The sequence below is a fragment of the Pseudopipra pipra genome, chromosome 14 (assembly GCF_036250125.1).
Source record: "Pseudopipra pipra isolate bDixPip1 chromosome 14, bDixPip1.hap1, whole genome shotgun sequence".
NCBI classification, from domain to species: Eukaryota; Metazoa; Chordata; class Aves; order Passeriformes; family Pipridae; genus Pseudopipra; species Pseudopipra pipra.
Genome location: NC_087562.1, coordinates 219,902 through 238,726, shown reverse-complemented (window position 1 = coordinate 238,726; position 18,825 = coordinate 219,902). Strand labels below are relative to the sequence as shown.

The 18,825-nt window shown below is 40.1% G+C and overlaps 2 protein-coding genes across 7 annotated transcripts in view; one reads left to right on the top strand and one right to left on the bottom strand.

Annotated features, from left to right (window-relative positions):
* The window catches only part of ESRP2 (epithelial splicing regulatory protein 2), a 131,001-nt gene that overhangs the window by 103,057 nt on the left and 9,119 nt on the right, over positions 1 to 18,825 (top strand). For 2 of the 3 annotated variants that reach the window (XR_010434220.1, XR_010434219.1), the window contains exon 23: positions 17,901 to 17,998. Coding sequence is in view for 1 of the 3 variants with exons in the window: in XM_064670587.1 (XP_064526657.1) it covers positions 17,901 to 17,933 (33 nt within the window). In the remaining 2 variants the exon portion in view is untranslated. Of the gene's footprint in view, positions 1 to 17,900; positions 18,158 to 18,825 lie in introns of those variants that run through there. The other variant, XM_064670587.1, reaches the window with a different exon arrangement.
* The window catches only part of NFATC3 (nuclear factor of activated T cells 3), a 65,087-nt gene continuing 58,014 nt past the window's right edge, over positions 11,753 to 18,825 (bottom strand). For 3 of the 4 annotated variants that reach the window (XM_064670568.1, XM_064670570.1, XM_064670567.1), the window contains one exon: positions 11,753 to 15,200. In XM_064670568.1, coding sequence (XP_064526638.1) covers positions 15,076 to 15,200 — 125 coding nt within the window. In that variant the 3' untranslated portion in view covers positions 11,753 to 15,075. The remainder of the gene's footprint in view (positions 15,201 to 18,825) is intronic. The other variant, XM_064670569.1, reaches the window with a different exon arrangement.

Genomic DNA, 18,825 nt, shown 5'->3' with positions numbered 1-18,825 from the left:
AATGTTAGCCAATGCTGCAGGCAGGCTGGGAGGAGCTGCAGGCAAAGGACAGTTCTGCTGACAGACTGTTCTTGGGGTAGTTGTGGGCAAGGCAGAAATGGCACGGTGACCGTGAGGAGGAGGATCAGCCCAGCACGCTGCAGATTTAAGAAAGCACCTGTGAGCCGGGCGCTGAAGTGCCGGCAGCGCGGGCTCGGCCCAGCGCAGTTCCCGGGCAGCTGGGCCGGAGGGATGCAGAGGTACCAGCACGGCTCTGCCGGGTGCTGCTCTGTCAGCTGCACTCACTACTGCAGGTTACAGGCTCGGGAAGTCTTTGCGAGCCGGAGGGATGCAGAGGTACCAGCACGGCTCTGCCGGGTGCTGCTCTGTCAGCTGCACTCACTACTGCAGGTTACAGGCTCGGGAAGTCTTTGCGACAATCAGGATAAACCAGAATGGGGGAAAGGGGGGTTTGCTGGATACAATTGCAGTTTATTCGCTGCATGTCTGTCACTGAGCATAAATGAAGGCTTAGCCTCTAGATATAGAATAGGAAATTGGATTTGAAATCAGAAGAAAGAGCCAAGGGACAGTTTTCCTTACGCCAGCTCCTCAGTTTTCATTCCCTTAAAACAAGGCTTATTTAGCAAGGGAAAACATGCAATATTTGTGTTGATATCACTGTAAAAAACACACAACTTTGAGGAATAATTATGGAGCTGGTACCCTTGGCTCTTGGAACCCTTGAACTTGTGACTCTGGCATTTGAGTCAGAAATTCTTCAGAAAAGTTCTTACTGAATTAGAGTAACTTTAGAATTCTATTAAGCAAACACAGCATGTCTTTTCAGAAATTCTTCTCATTCTTATGTATTATTATTGATTTCAGAAATACTCAGTTTCATATTAGCTCTAGATATAAAATTTGTGAAGTATACAGGGAAAAAATAGTTGCATTCTAACAGACTATGCCACTGAAAACTGAACTCTGCAAACTCTGTGTAAGAGGACTTGCATTTTTTTCTGAATGCTCAAAAACCACTGCCCTCCCCGCCCCCATTTGAATGGTTTTCTCTATTGTTCAGTGTACCCAAGAAAAATAAGATTCTGTGGTTTATAATTAATTTTTATTTTTTACCCACATAAACCATAGGGTGTTTTTTGAATTTTCTTATTAAAAACACTCCATCTTTTGTCCCCCCCAGTGGAACACTGAAACCTAGAAGACTATTTTTTTCAGTACCTTTCTTTTTCAGTACCTTTCTAACAAGCAGTGCTTTGCAGATCCATGTTTAGATAGTGAGAGAGCAGCTGTGCTGGGCAGAAGGTGACTAGTATGACAATCCCCTTCACTGGGAGATATTAGGTTGGAGAGAATACCAGTTACCTTCTCTCTTAAATGGGTTCTGCTGATGGGCTTTAGGAATTATATAATAAAATTTCATACTTGCTGGCCTTCAATCACTCCAAATTTGATAGATCTACAATAAGATGTTTATCTTGAATGGCAAATGAAATCTAAGGTCTGAAACTCAACCTCACTTCTTCACCCGTAGTGAGGTCTGCAAATAAATAACCATCAGTAATATGGAAAATAATCCAAAATACTCCCTGTCCTGTGGTGGCTTTGTAGTGCCTAAAGGAGTAAAGTATGGTAGGTTTGTTTTGTTTTTTTAAAATACGAAAATGAGAGTGGCAATTTATAGGAAGGGTGACATAATTATTAGGGGTGTGAAAGGAAAGCTTTTGTCCTGCCTTTTGATGCTCATGAGCAGTTGCTCAGGTTGTGCTTTCGTAACACCTTTGTGGCATGGCCTGGACTGAGTTTCAGATCTAAGGATCTTGCACAGGCCTGGTTTTTGTGTACTCATTCCCTTTTCAGAACATACCCAGCACGAGCAGGCTGGGCCGACAGTGTGCCCAAAGCAACAGCCAGCACTGCCCAGGTTTGCTCTGATATGCCCTACGTCTAGATTTCATTTGTGGAATGAGCTCAGCTGGTTTTAGTTACATTTGAAGCATGATGTTAATATTTAGTGTAAAATTATCTTTGTATTCCACATAGGATCTCAGCAGTGAATAAGATCAGCAACTTGTGAGTTTTTCTTTTTAGGTCGCTCCCTCCCCTAAATTGTTTGGACTTTCATTTCAAGGCACAAAAAAAGAACTTTTTTTTGTTAAAGTGATTTTCTGTGAACACAGTAAATGCAGTTCATTTCAGGCCAATAATCAAACCACACATATAGCCTTTTGTCTCAAATGTATTAAAGTATTGAAGATAATGTTCTCGTGATAATGCTTCATGATGGGAAAACATTCCTCCCTTTCAAAAAATGCCTTTGCATTTATCTTACTGAAGTGTTCACTAAAAGATTGCTAATGTGGAGCTTTATAAATAATCCTTTCTGTACTGCTGTAAGTATAATTTAATGGACATTTCTGGGAGGAAGGGCTGCTGGGAAGGTATTTATAGGAAGTACCAGGGGTGCCTGACAAGCTGAGGGGGATGGTTTGGCTCTCCGGTGGCGCTCGGAGCAGAGCTGTGGCTGCTGCTGCACGGACAGCTCTGCTGGGCAGGGTGAGCTCACCCTGGGCCTCCTGCTCCCAGCCCACCCACCATGTTCTGAGAAGAGCTCAGCTCTGCAGCCCTTGGAAACACTGCTCCAGCTGCGTGAAGCCACTGGCGTGGCTACAGTAGTTCCTTGAAGGCCAACCAAGGCCAGCCTTAACTATACAGACAAAAAAGAGACAATAATTTAAATGTTCCCAACACTGAGACAACAATGAAGATTTCCTCTTAACCCTACTATAACACGAACCTTTTTTTCCTGAAGGACACATTTTTTCCTTTCAGAATGGCTGCTCTTCATGAAAGCTCTCACTGAATCATTAGTCCTACCTGGCTGAGCCTCTGAATCCAGCCTCTTTTGCCAGGTATCTTCTTTCTTACAAAGGAGATTTTTCATTGCAAAATTCTGCACTACTTTTTAGAAAATAAGGCTGTAGAGAGTTGGTTCGGTTTGGTTTTTTCTCAATTTTTTGAGACATGCAGTGTGGTACATTTTCAGATAGTAGAAATCTGTTTTGTAAGATTTAATGCTGCCTTTCTTAAATACATGTCCATTTCTTTAGTTGTGCATTTGTTTTGTGGAAACCACCAGCTGTGCCATCCTGTCTCTCAGAGAGCACCTTTTGTGGCAAGGGAGAATGAAGACTTTCTGGGCAGTTGTTAGCATGGCTGGTGTTGGAAGCAATTGTTTCATGTGGTTTGGATGCTTCTGTACTGTTGTAGGAACAAGAGAAGCACATCAAATTAACTGTTTATATATAAATTATTGATTACTTTTAAATTAATAAGATTGAGAAGGATGTGTTAAATATTTCTAGAGTTTGTCAACTGCCATCTGTTATTCAAGTGAATTCAGTGATGGGGCATGAATAAGGCATTAAGTGAGCCTGAGTATATTTCCATAACAGCAGAATTTTGGAGCTAAAAAGAGGGGCTGTAAATAGGAAATAATAGCAACAGGTTGGAGTGAGATAAGGCTCTCTGACCAAGACCTGGCAGGAGGCTTTGCTGCCATTGCAGGTATAGGTCACAGACAATATAAGCCCTTGAATATCACTGTCGTGCCCCCTCCCCACACATTTGCTCCTCCCTGAGTTTCATCCAAACCAATCCGATCCTGGTTTCTGAATTAGGGTTCCTAACTGGGAACTGGTCCTTCTTTTCTCCTCCCAAGTGGAATCTGGAGTGGATTCACTAAATGACATGGAGGGGGAAAGAAGCAATGGACCTTAAATTTCCTCTGGTTTGGGACTGACTTTAAGTGGTGAATTTTTACGTGGGAAAGATCGGTGATGGAAGAGCTCATGGTCAGTAGGTGGTGTGTTTGCTGAGACTGGGACTAAAAGGTGCCCTTTGTAACCGATAAGGCTCTGAAACGCTTTGTGTATGTGACCTGAAATGTCAACCAAAACATATGGAGTTCTGGGAACTGCAAGTCACGGTACTTGACAGAGACTTTGTTATCTCTGTGGGACATAGTGGAAAATAACTAGATGTAATTCAAATGATGATTGCTTAAGAAAACATTTACCTTAGTGGCCTGCACAAACTCAGATAATTATATGATACCTACTTGAAACTCACCTGTATTTCAGCTAGCTGTGATATTTCTTAAATTCTTCACTTTTTGTGATTAATATTAAATTAATCTTAAATTAATTGCTGCGTTCTAGTTGAGTGGACATTGTCTTCTTGGTGACTAATATGATTTTTTTGCATTTATTTGAAGTATCTCATGATGGAAAATGAATTAAAACAAAATAATAGCACAAATTGTCTCTGATACAATGATACTGAAATATCAATACACCCTAAGACATCTTTGTGTATTTTACCAAGGCTTATTCACTGCTGTGATGTTCTGTCCCTTGTCACCCTTGGGGTGCCCAACAAATGAATGCCCAACAGGGAGCCTCCAGTATGGCCAGCAGCTACTAGGAATTATTTGTGCCTGTCTGGCACATGTGCCTCAATTCTTCCCCAAGCAGTGCCTTTTGAATTGGGAACCTGCTCTGTTAGTATTTCAATTGATTGGATGAAGATCTGGGTCCTTGGGTCACTTGCTAAAATGTCCTGATTCACCATATGTTAGGATAGGGAATGTCTTGCTGTTACCTAGATTACTTCAACTAGTGTGAGTTAAGTGTGATTTAGATCATGAATCTGTGTTTAATCATAATGCTCAGAGCAAGCAGGTTTGTTTTTGTTGGGGTTTTTTTGGTTGTTGTTTTGTTTTTAATAAAACACACAGGAGTAGAAATAAATAAATAAGCCCATGTTTAGTCTAGTTGCATTTATACTATGTGAGAAAGCTCCCTTTTTGTGCAGTAAACAGCATTGCTCTTTCCCCTTCTGATAACTCTCCTTAAGGGTTTAGCCTTTGTCTTCCACCTACTTGGTGGGATATCTTTATCTTTTACAGGCATTAGTCCCTTTCAAATCTTCTGGAGGATTTATACCAGTTTAACCTCTCCTGCTGCCCCCTTTATTCCAGATCCTATTCTTTTCTTGAGTAGGAGAGAGTTGGGCCACCCTCTTAGTTAGAATAAAGGCAGTTTCCCTTCAACCTATACAAATGTTTTCAAAAATTAAGCAACTGCTTAGTTTTTTGCCTTAATGAGGCATTGAATTCTCTCCTCTCCCTTGGATAGATGCAGCCTCTTGCTGCAGAAGTTTCCCCGAGGCCGTGCTCTGTCTCAGGCTGTGCACTGAGGGCAGGGTGCCCTGCTTACATGGAGTTTGTCACTGGCTCTTGGGAGGGACCAGACGTTGCCCTGCACCACTCGGGGGTAGCAGATTTCCAACCTTTTCCCCTTTGCAGGCTTCCTGGCTTTTTCTCGTTCTCTAGGCAAGTCTCCCCTGTGCTCTGTCCTTAGCCCTGTGATGCTGTATTCCTAGTGCTACCAGAACTTTGGGCTCTGCTTTCAGTTGAATTCATTTTAGCTTGGTTAGCTGTCACTACATTAGCCTCTTCTGGGAAAGGCAATATTTTCTGCCATAGTTTATGGTCAGAAAAAGGTATAAGATGGTCCAGTCATTAATTAGAAGTACAAGCAGCAGGGACTTCCTTGTAGTTTGGCATAGAGGGACACTGTAGAGCCTGTGAACCTCCTAATCAGTCCTGTTCGGCTCAGTGCAGGAGGGCCAAAGCTGTTTTCCTCAGTGACCTTTCTGTATGTGAGATTTCATCTCCTATTCCTGCTTGCTTGTGTTTGTTTTGTGGGAGTTCTACTGAGAATAAAGTGACTCAAAATATACAAATGGGGAGAAATAATTCAAACTGCACGTGGTCCTAAACCTCCCTCTCAGCTGCAAACAGAAAGCTAAAGCTGGTCTACCATTAATGTCTTGCTTTATGTCCACTGTCCTGTGGCTTTGGAAAGCTCACAGAGTATAACTTGGACTCAGGTCTGTGTTTTGTGAGCACTTGAACTTCATTTGCCAGCAAAAGAAACTCCTGAGAACCGCCCTTTGTCAGCTTTTTTCTTGCCCCTGACTCTTCATAGAACAGCAAGTTGATCAAATGTTGTGATAACCCTGCCCCCAACCAGAAGCTGCAGTTTGCCTTCTTACAAAAAAAAAAAAAAAAAAGGAATCCTAAAACAAGGTCTGTTTTCTGTTGAGAGTGGGATCTCGATGGTATCTGTGTGACTGGTAGAGTGCCAGCAATACTGACCAAAGGTTTGAAGGTGCTTGGGCATTTTAAATAAATCTGAGAGCTTGAGGAACACTTTCAGAACAGCTGATCAAATGAGCTCCATGAATCTCAATAATGTGATTTCTTTTCTCGTTAACATCACCCCTGAGCACTTTTTATGTTGCATGGAGGCAGATCTGATTGTGTTTGCTGGGTCTATCCACAGCACACCTCGACTGTCTGCAAAGTGGCCTTTGGTGATGTATAAGCTACATGAGTGGATTTTGGATGAAAGAAGTACCAGGTAGCTTAAAAACCATCTTACAGGCTGTGTGTGAAGACAGAATTTAATTGCTTTTTAATATTTCTACTTTGATTATGAAACACTAAGTTGCTGGTTAAATATAATATTGAATGTCACTCAGTATTGTACTGTATTTAGACTGCATCCATCCAAACCAAAGGGATTTTTTTTTGTCATAAGTGATAGAATTCCATTTTACTCAGGTGGTCTGAATGGTGTTTGACCTGCTAAGAGTTCATGTACTGTTGGAAAAAAATCTTAAGCATAGTGCAATACATGTTCAAGCAATACAAAACCATGAAGGCACAGTCCCTATGGGAGGGTTGCAGGAGAGATGGCACAAATGGCACATAAAAACTGAACAATTAACAGTAGAACATGCCCTGCTCAGCCAGTGATATGTTTAACTACTGCTTACCTAAAGGGTGTTCTTTGTAGCTTAACTGCTAGCTAGAAAGTATATCTAAAAAGAATTTTGTGAGAAATTTTCCTGCTTTCTGCTCTGAAGTAGTTGAGGTTAGGCTTTTGTGGTAGTGAAAGCCTGCACTTGGAGACAGACCTGCTCAGTAACCAGAATTTCCCTCCCCTCCCCTTTTCTCTTTCTTTTATATGTTTTGTATTTCTCTTTCTAGCTAAGGAAACCTTATTGGTCTCCAGTGTCATTTTAGCAGCTGGATTGGTTCCAAAGGGTTTAGGCTCCAGCAACCAGCACTTGAGTATCTCAGCAAAACTCTGCTGACAGCCACAAAATGTATGGCTGTGCCTCTCCAAACCACGATGTCATTCAGCCCAACACATGGCCAGGGTTGGATTGCTTGTATACTTCGTTGTTTGTGCAACTTTCCTATTATAACTTCTCTCAGTGGTGGAGTCAGATGGCAATGATGACATTCTTGGCATAACTTCTTTTTTTCATATCCTTAGAAAAAAATAATCCCATAGTAGCACTTAATTCCGTTTCAGTATTGCCTTATTTGTCCTATTGGCTTGATGGCTCGTACTCCTCCTTCAGCTACTGTGACTACAGCCAGGCAAATGTCACAGGGTGGTATTTGCTGTTACTTGAATAAAGTTATCCTTGACCTCTCATATTTGCTTTCTGTTGAAGATTTTATAAGGAAAATTTTATTCCTGGTAAGGGAAGAAGTGGTGGGAACATGGAATTGCCCAAATGCATGTATTGGCAAAACAGCGTGTGCTGATTAGTGCAGCTGGAGACAGAAACAATTGCAGCAGGAACTGATCACACAGCACAGACCTGAACATGAGCTGTTGGAAGGGAAAGGCAGGTGTGAGCAACCTTTACTCAGGGAGACACTGCCTAGAAAGCACACAGGGTGATGTTGAACTAATGGCAGTTAAACTGGAAATCTGTTGTGAACTGAAACTGTTTCTGACCTGTAAATGGTTGCACCTTTATTATGATGCAATTCTTACAATGGCAGACCTCAAATTAAACCTTAATTCATTAAATCATAGAGAACCAGTGCTCTGGACAGGCTGTGCAGCAGGCTCTTCAGGCACTTGTTGGAATGAGAGGACACAGGAAAAATCTGTTCTTGCATCATACTTACAGAATTTCCTGCTTGAGAACAGTGACATACTGATTTCTAAAAGTTTGTCTTGTCCTTTTCCAATACACTGTAAGAACAGCTTGGCTGGGGATACACCACGGAGTTTATGGGATATTTACAAACAGATCCTTTTATTGCAGTGAGCAGAAATTTATGATGCATGTAAGAGAATGCTCAGCTATTCTGTGTGTTTGTTGCAGTGGTGTTGCCACCTTGGCAGAGAGAATCCATTGCACCTAAGCTGTAGTTAATTTAGGAAGGCAACTCTGCCTTTCATGCCTTGTTCTAAAGAAATGCTCAATACCAGACTCAATCTTGAAAGGTGATGTTGATGTTCCAGCCAGTGCTATGCCAGCTTTGCTCTTGCTGCATGCAGAAGCTCTAGTAAGTTTGGCTTAGGAACTTGTCTTTGATACCAGACTGCAGTTGTTAACGTGTAGAGATGCCTATTTGTGTAGAGGTGCCTGTTTTCTAGAAACATTCACCTTCCCAATTGTCAGGATTTTCAGGCTGCTTCCTTGTCTTCTCTGCTTTTTATTACACAAAGGACTTTTCTAAGTCATCAGTCATGTATCATTCCATTGTCACAAGAACTTGTAGGAATAGTCGTTCCCTTTTCCCTCCAGCTTACTTCACATGACAACACTGATTATCCAACACTGCATTCCCAAGCAATATATTCATAACTGAGTCCTCTTTAGGTGCATCATTTTCCTTTGATCAAAAATTACAGAAAAGAACAGACTTGGCAGTAGCTCTTCTCATATACTAGAGGTGAGGTGAATAGGAGAGTATGAGAGGATGGAATGGTACCAGAAACAAAGTGGGGAGTCTGATTACTGAGACTGGTGGGAAAAACCCCCAAAAGCAAACACCTAACAAACAACATCTGGGGTTCAAATACTCACTGTCAGTTATTTGCAATATGAACTGTCAGAGTTATCTGTTGGCATTGAACTTCTTGATGTAAAGGGCAGGAGCTTGCTGAACAGAACTGCTCTTTCTTATTTTCAGACTGTCTTCCCTATATAATTTTCAGGGCCCTTTAGCCCATGCTAGATGTCATCAAATCTACTTCTAGTAGATTCCATTGGTTAGTTAATAATGATCTTAGACCAAAACACGGGCTTGCTGAAAGAACAAACAGTGACTAGTATTTTTGTTTGTTTGTTTCTTTGCTTATTTGCCCATCCAGTTTTATTACCCTCCTCTTAAATGCTCGCCCTTCCTTATCAGCATGTATACGTGACTGGGTTTGTGAGAGGTGTTCCAGGTGTTTCTTTGTGGCACTGTAACTCTGTGCAGCATCTTGGGAGGGCAGGATGAGGTGCTGGATGAACACAGAGGGTTAACAGGCCATGCTAGGGCAGCCCCCAGGGGCGGCTTCTCTAAGGCTTCAGGCAGGAGCTGCTGAGCTTCTCCTGTACCTGCGGCTGTCTGTGTTTCTCTGGGATACACAACAACTGCATAACACTTAAATAGGCATTTTTATGCATAAAAGTGTCAAATGAGAAATGTCATAGAATGAATTTTTTTGTTTGTTTTCGGAGGAGAGCCCTTGTAATGGGAACAAGAAAAGACTGCAAACATTCTTCCTTCCAGCTCTTACCAGCAGGTGTCACAGTAATGACAGTAAGGAAAAGTATTTTTTTCAGTTTCTAATAATAAAAAGACAACAAAAACTTTACTCTAAATTTGCAGAAACAGCTGGAGAACTTGTATAGCCTGACTTATCTAGTGGGTCAGTCTCTTCCAAAACAAGATTCATGGTACATACAAGTCTTTGCAAAGTAAATATCCTATTTTTATTGCTTCTATATCTTAGTCTGGTTATTTTTTTCCCCATTTTCTTCTGCATGTAGCAGATGTTAACAAAGGTAACAGTAGGTTATTGTAAAATAATTCCTGTCTTAGAGAATCTCAGCAAATGACAATGCTTTTTGTGGATTAAGAATGATTGATAAACATTATCCTTTTACCAGGCAGAATAAAGTTCAGTGTTAACTTCCATTACTGAAGATGACTGTATACAAAACTATGCAAGAATTTAAATATATAGGAAATCCTTTTTCATTTCCGTGGCCTTTCACATATCCTAATACTTTATTTGCTACAGCAGTGGCTAGTTCCTGAATATTATTATTGTAAATTAGGTGAATCCAAGGGAAAATAAGAGGTGAGGGGACTCTTTGCAAAACATCTCAGTCCTCACCTAATTCACTCCAGTGGAGTAGGTGTTGGATTCAGAGCACACAGTGGTATTTTGAGTTAGGCAGGGAGAGTGACAGAAGTCCAGAAACAAGCAGAAAGAAGAAAAACAAAAGTAATGCTGTGGAATACTGTAAAGAAATTGCGGCTACGATATGAGAATTAATAGGCCTTGATATCTGCCAGCATTTCCTTTGGGCTTGGGTCCTAAATGAACAAACTTCTGGTTACTCTTCTAAAGGAAAAGACCTTAATAAGACATTTCTTCTCTCCTATCACCTGAGATACCAAAACAGTGCTTTAAGATAGAGTGATGTTTTCACAATGCCTGGAATGAAGTCTCCTCTCTCAACAGCACAGCTTTGGGTGTCAGTGCTCAGCTCTGAACGCCCTGGTGTGACTGCAGATCCTCTCATCTCCCCTACCCTGTCAGTCGAAGGGAATCAGCCTTCAGCCTATTTGCATCTAAGGACGACTTGAATTGACAGCAGAGCAGAGCAGGCAGTCAATGGCTTACTGCTGGGGTCGTGTGTGCTAATTATACACCGGGTAATCACCTAGAAAACACGTGAACAGCTTCCAAACTGCCACAGCTATTTTTACTAACCCTCAGCTATAATTACTGCATGTTCAGTCACTGGCACTTCAGCTGCCCCCTTCTGTTGTATTTATAGACAGAAAGCACCAGTGAGGGTAATGGGCCAGGACAGGCACTCCAAGGAGAATAATCCTGCGCTGGCCGTGCTCTCCCGGGAGAGCCATCGCGGATCCTCTTCTGTCCTGGGCAGGTGGGAATTGGGAACCAAAGGCCAGAGCTTTTGCCTCCCTGTTGAGTTTGGGACACTTTCACATGTCACTGGGCCTAGGGATTCCACAGGTAAGTAAAAGGTGCTGTAACAAAACTGCAAGGGAGATAAAAACCTTTTCAGTACCACTAATATCACTAAGAGACAGGTTTTAAGGCCTGACTCTACCGTACTTTTCCCAAAGGCATTTCCCTCAGTACTGCTTGGTCAGCCAAGAATAGGCAAATAATTTAGACTTTGTAGGAATCGCACATTTATTTCAGAAACAGTTTAACTGCATCTTGCCTGTGATAATATCCTTTCAGGAATGAAAATTACTGTTTATGATGTGTTCCCTAAATAATAATTTCTGGAATAATTTCTCAAAATGATCTTGTCATTGTCTAATTGAAATGATACTTGCAAATAGGAAAGCCACCAGTATTGTGCAAACTGATACTCTGCCAGCACTGCTGATCACTTCTTACGTATGTAAAGGGTCACAGTTGCTGCCTCTAATCTCAGCTGAGCCCCATACTCTTATCAGATTGTTCAAAACCACCACTCTTCCAGGGGGAATATAAAATGTCCCTCCTTTCGTGTCACAACGGAGCACAGCTGCTTACCACTGCATCACAAACAGGGAGTTTCTTCCCACTCTGCATCTGGATCTGCATTTTAAATAAATGACAATGCATTTGCATTATTTTTATTTATTTGAACACTACGATTTAAGAGCCTAAATGCAAGTTTTTCCCTTTATTTCTGCAAGTAGCACTGCAATCATAACTTACAAAAATGTTTAAAATACAAAATGTACATGAAATTACAATACAAGGCTCTGTAAACATCTAGAACTTAATCTTTATTGTCCCACATTTTTAAATATAAAACTTCAATTTGAACGATTTCCGAACCTCAAGGAATGACATCCATTATGAGTATCAAAAATAGAGTTTCAAAGCTTTGTATCAGAACAAAACTATTACGTTCTTTTCATTCTTTGGTTTAAAAAGGGTGGCAGTTCCCCTGATAACAGATAAGTTTTACTACAGAAATTTGGATTGCTAGTTTATAGTAATTTCAAAACTCACCCTCCTCCCCCCTGGATTAATATGCTACCCCTTAATTTTTTTTTTGAACGTTGACCTTTGACCCTCCTTATAGAAAAGCTACCTCATCTTTAAGGCTTTCCTTCAGGATAATCTAAATTATTTAAATTTTTTGGAAAACTACTCAGGGAGAATACAGGACTTAAGGGCAAGGAAGTGGATGCCAACAAAACATCAACAGTTGCCGGGTTCTGCTGTTTAATCAAATTTGCATAGTCGAATAGAGATCCTGTGCTTTTTATATCACTAAAATTATAGAAGATTAACAGTCTTTACCTACGTTATCACACAAGCTAAAATAAAATTAAGACCCTTGTATTGAAGCTTTTACAAGGCAAATACAAAACTGCTTTAGTATCCAAAGCTATTTTTTTAAATTTAATTTTTAAATAGGAAAGCGTCTCTATGTCTACAGGCATCAAGGTATTTAAAGGCATCAGAAAATTTAGTGCATAGCAACTCCGGATTGTTTGGGCTCCTGTATTTTAGGTACAGTGTGAATTCCAGCTACTTGGAGAACTTGCAAGGAGAGTCTGTACCAGCAGGATAAAGGAGCATAAATCCCATATAGTATGAAAAGCTTTTAAGTCAGAATTCTCCTACAAACAATGGTTAATGCAAACGACCCAACACAGGAATGAAAACTGGAACATGCCTCGCCACCAGCACACACTCTGAAGACAGATTACACAGTTTACAGTGTTGTGTGGTTTGTTTTGTTATTAAGGTGTTAAAAACACAAGTAGATGTATTTCTGAGCATGTGAGTCCTTTGTAGGATCTTTAACATGAGTAGAGGACAGAGTAAAGCACCACTGCTGAGGACAATTACAATATCACACTTTTCATATTCCAGCCCTGCCAATTTTTTTCTGCAAATTTCAAGATTTGCACCACTGAACAGTACATTCACAAAAAGGATGCTTAAGATTCCCAGCAGGTACATAGTGGCCTAGCACTAAGTTGTTTGAAATAATTATGAAACATCAAGATAGTAGCCTCAGGCTGCACTCTTAAAAGGAAGTTACATGATAAAATTATAATTTCACCTGCTCAACGTATGTCCTTTTTAAAAGTTCATGATTCAGCTATTACAGAGATGTGATTATAGCAACTGTAATGGTATTGCTTGGGCACTGACTTCAGGTGTAATGTTTTGCTTGCAAAAGGCTCAATGGAAAGTTTTCCCCATGACTGTTTGCCAAAATGCAACATCAGTAGAACCTGTGTTTCCTCCTGCAGGCATTACAAGTCAGCACTGCTTTCCCCTGCCAGACCACTCTAGAGAGAGAGGCATGTGCTCCCCATGTGTTCAACTGCTAAAATGTCCCCAGTTGTCTGAACTGGATCCAACGCAGATAGACTTTTTAATTTTCTAATTCTTTGAGTTAATTCACTCAATTTTTGTTAGAGCATCATGGCTCACCCCACTGAGGAACTAAACTGAACATCTCGGATGTTCTGACGTTCCATGTCCTTCAGTCTCACTTTGCTGTGACTGTTGTACCCTGTGTGTTCCATGGAGGAAAGCTCTGGAAATGTGCCTTTTGGGGCAGGGAAATGCGTGTGACACTGGCACTTTCACATCCTCTCCAAGGTGTCTGATTGTAAAGGCCTGAGATTTTTTAATAACTCTGTAAACAGATTGTTTCCAATTTATCAGATCATGGGGGTAAGGGAGATGCATCCTCGGAGCACAGCACAGAGTTCACTGCTGCCGTGGGGAATCTGCTGGATTTCTTTGGTAGCTTCTGCTTCACACCTTTACAATTCAACATGGACACATTACACTACCTAACCACTAATTCACAGTAAATTACTTTTGAGCAAACTGACATTTATAAACAGCCTAAATTTAAGGAACTGTAATTGTCATCTCCTTAGGACTTCCAAGTGGCATGATCAGGCATACAGCATATAAAACGTACAGATGTGATCAAATGATTTATTGCATCAAAAACTTGAATGCCACTGAACTGGTGATTTCAAAACCATATTCTGCAGGGAACATTTAGATCCTCAGCAAATATAAAATTTTCTTCTGTATCTAACATGGCTTTGATGTTGCTGTTCTTTAATCTAAAATCCTACTGCTCAAATTTGATTAAAAATGTAACTTTCTAAGAAAAAAGCTATTTCAAGAAGGAGCCTGTGCTAATAAAGATCAGGAAGATTATCCACAAAGTTATAAAAGTTAAATTTTGGAATGTAATTTCTATCCCAACACTTTCATGATGGAATGGTCTTTTTGCAGCCTATCAAGTAACATTTTCAGTTTATAAACAAGTGCAGATCTACATTTGGCTTTGCTTCCTATGAATCTAAGAAAGAAAACACTACAGTATTCATATACACAACGGCTTCCATGGCATTGGCTTCAGATGACAGGTATGATTTGCCACTGGAAGATCTTACTAAAAAAAAATTAACAATAGAAGCTTTAAAGGCTTTCCAAAATGACCAAAAGGTGTTACAAATCATCAGTTACAAACTCTACTATCTCTAAGGGAAAGCAGCACACTGAAGATGTGTTTTCCACATTCAGTACTGTGAATATTATAAGAGCAAACTAACCTCTCCACACATCTGAAGCAGTTACAATATAAAAGTATTCTATTTAAATGCAAAAAGCAGAGCTTGTTTGTAACTTTAAAATAGTTAAAATATCTGGTGTAGATTCTGTGTGTCCATTTTAAGAAGTCTCTTTACAGCATCTGAGGAACTATAATTAAAATGCTCTGTCTCTACATCAAAAATGTAACCCACTGAAAGGGCTTTGCAAGGATCCACTGTTCCAGTTCATAAAGGCCACAGAGTTGGAAGCACAGTAAGTCTAAAGAGGAAGAGGATGAAGAAATATTCAGAGAAACTGTGAAGTTTTCATGGCTGCTTAGTTGTTAGCTTATCCATTACTGGATTCCATCAGATATTCTTGTCTCCAGAGATCCAGGACACGCACGTGCAGGCTGGCTGGCCACTGCTGTTCCATGTGACACTGAGATCTGGGACATATCTCTTCCTATGATCTCATTCACTATAGAAAAAAAAGAAGAAATATTAAGAAGTGACTGTTTTTATGCTTTCCAAAAGGCAGAAGTCATCCCTTTTAAAAAGAAATATTTCAGTGCTAAGCCTTGATGCTGTTAAGTAACAGAAGATGAAGGAGGAGCCTGGTTTCAGGAACAGGGGGGAAAAAAGGGTTCTAGTTTCTCTTATTATTATGCATGTACTCGCCATAGTCCATGCTGGAGAATCCCTAATACCCTTGAAGAAATAGGCACGTGAGTATTCATGATAAGCAGGTAACTGAAAGGCACAGCACAGGGCAGGTTAGTGCAGGTTTCCCCACAGAACTCCTTCTGGTCAAGAGTGTTACAGGCACAACAAATAACTCTAGCAGCTCCTGGCTCTTTCAAGCTACTTACAGAACTTCCTCAGAACGTGGATTTGGGTTAACAGAATATTTTTTTTAAATACTATATACCTGTTTGATGGGCCAGTTTTCTGAATCCTTGCATTTCTGAAGCTGCAGTAACTAAATCTTTTGTTATCAGTCAATTTTCCTACAATAATTAAAATGGACTAATATGCAGTTTGTGTGTCTGTGTGTGCATATACGTCAAATTCAGCAAAGTTTAATCAACTAGTACTATTCAAAAGTAAGGGACGTCTCTGTGAATGTGACAAACTAGCACCTAAGTTATCAACAAATGAAAATTTAGGAGTTTTACTCTGAAGCTTAGATAACTGCTGCAGGACACTTGAATTTGGAAGATGACAAAAATAATTATTTTAATGGATAAATGTAAAAGCTGTGATATATCACATTAAATACTAATGACAAATTTTAGACAAATATTAGATTATAAGCAAAATCTGAATTATTATTTAATTGGTGGAGGCAGTCAATCCTGTTGTTTTCCAAGACTGAGTGGCAATAGGCTACAGTATCTCTTACTGAGAAAGACTTTGAATATGCTAAGCTATTGAGGCTTTTCCTTTATTACTGGCATGAGTTTGCTTCTAAAAACAGGCATTTAATGGGACTCTTGTTGAGTAAGGATCATTCTTAATAAAAAAAAAAGTTTTGCTCTGCTAGTAAGCTGCTTCTATTGAAAATCTTAACAGATTTGGAACCCAGGCTTTTGCTATTTTGTTCTCCTTTGGGTAACTTTACAGAACAGTGTTGATGTACCCCACCACCCTTCTTGGTGCTTCCTTAATCTTCCATAGCAGGATTTAGCTTCCTACTGACCATTCCTGGCTGGTAGAAGCATAACAAAATCAATGTACATGTAGTGTAAATTGTTCTTGCTGCTTATAGTATTCCCCAGCCTCAGCATTGCCTTCAGTGGCAGCAGGAGCATAAGCGGGTCTAAAAGAAAACGCAGTAATATTGTGAATGCACTCAAATCTGTGTAACTTACATGAAATCCAACTCTGAAAGAAGGTTTTGTCATATTCTTTTAATTTACTCGAGAGAGCTTTAAAACCACCTCATGTCACAGAACCCCTATAACCACGGAGGGGGCATTTGTTATCCAAGAGTCAATCACTGGCAATGGTTTTCTCCCGCATGAATGCGAGGACAGCTTGTTAAACACACATGTTACTGCAGCCCCAAAGTTCAAACAGTTCAGACCAGCTATGTAAAAACCAATTCCCTCAAGCATTACAAGATTTGCAATTTATTTGTTTTCAAAAAAACCTTTCATTCAATTAACTTAACCGGCACTATGACACTGATAATTGTGTGACTGCAGGTAGGGCACTTTTCCAAGTATTTTTATTAGGCCAACACAATGCCATAAGTAAACATCTGCTAAAACCCAAGACTTTTTGTTTTTTAAACAAAATCTAGATGTTCATTTAGAAGAGCTATGAGCCATCAGCTTCTGTCATTAGCTTGCTCTAACTGCAGGACTTCTAACAGCTCTTGTCCACTGAATGCTACTGAGCAGTTGGTCTGTGCAAACTGAGTATTGCAGCTGTTCAGTACTGCTAAAATTTGGAACATTAAAACAACTTTTTGAAGTTCAGTATTTTGAAATTATTAGACAGTTACTTCCTGTAAGTTTTGATGGATATGCATCTGTACTGGCACCATCAGCACCACCTGGTCTATACTGCTGCCATGTTTTGTAGTTCCCACAGGCAGAGGTGTTCAACTGTACAGCACATAGCCATGTGGCATTACATTTTCCTTAAAACACATTACACTGAATACAACAGCTGGTCACATGGGGTTTTATTTGCCAAACTTCTGCATAAGTCACTATGTAATAATGAGTATTGAAGTTCCAGGTTAGTTTGTGTTGTTTTGTTCTAAATAATCATTGATTTGTTTGTAAGAAGCTGTTTGGTAGCGCAGTGCTTTTTCTGGCAATGCTTTTAGCATGTGGGGAATACAGATTTATCTGGCTTACATGGATTTACATTAGAAGCATCTACCATTTCTTAGGAAAATGCATGATCTTGTCTTCATCCCAGCAGAGAATTCTAGTGGAGAACTCTTACTTGCCCCAGTGGCTTTGTTAGATTTGCTAATTTATAAACCCAATGAGTATTCAAAAGTGCCTTTTTAAAAAAAATTAATATCTAACTCAGTGTTCTGTCAGAGCACCATGAAGGCCTCAAGAAAAGGTCAGAATACTTTTACTGCTGTGTCTGGACAAGGTGTTTTCTCCTAGAGCACTGTCCCAGCTAACACATCTTCCTATTTTGTACTTTCCAGGAGTGTCCCGTTCAGCTGTCTGGAACTCTGTGAGCAACACATGGAGGGGGGTAGCCTGCAGACCCCAGAAGACTGTACATTGACTAGATGAGATACAGGTGATGGCATAAAGTAGTTTAAAATGCAAATCACGCAGTCAGTAAGAAGAGATAAAATCCTGCACAGAAATGTACAAGGCTGAAGGTGAAATCATACAGCATTTTCCTTTTTGTATTAATTTGTGATGGAGAAAATTGCATTAAAGACTAAAACAGAAATCCAAAGGTTAGTATTTGAATGCATGACATGTCACCTTCCACCAAGGATCAATTACAGACCATTTAGTGGTCTGTGATTAAAACTGAAAACTTAGTTCATGAGTATAAACACACATTTTCTATAACATTGTCTAGCAAAACTCAAGCTCTTCAGGAAGGAAAGGAAGTAAATTTCAACCATTCTGAGAAAGGGCAGAGCACTCTATACTGCTGATGCTTTTCAAACAAAAGAAAACTTCTTTGCTATACTTTCAAAAAAACACTTTATCCCACCTTTCCTAGTTTTGACTATGGGCTGCTTGGATTTCATATGCCCTTTCACTTAATCCTAAAAGCCATCCAGTTAGCAACTGCCTGTTTGGTATGCGTGCTACCAGGTGTTCTCACTGCTAATCCCGGCCCCTGGGCCTCTACTGTCAAGACATGGGGAACCAGAAATCTCTTACATACTAAATAATTGCGAATATTTAGTAGTCATTTAGTACCTACTGATCATCTAAAATAATTTTGGATGATCAGTGTCAATTGAGTGGATAACAGCAAAAGCATTATCAAATGTCTCCTGTGCTTACACTCCGGGTCACTAATCCTGAAATAATGACTGGACCAGATCACAAGAGAGAGGGTGGCACACACTACACAGTGTACATGTGTGGCATATTCCTCCA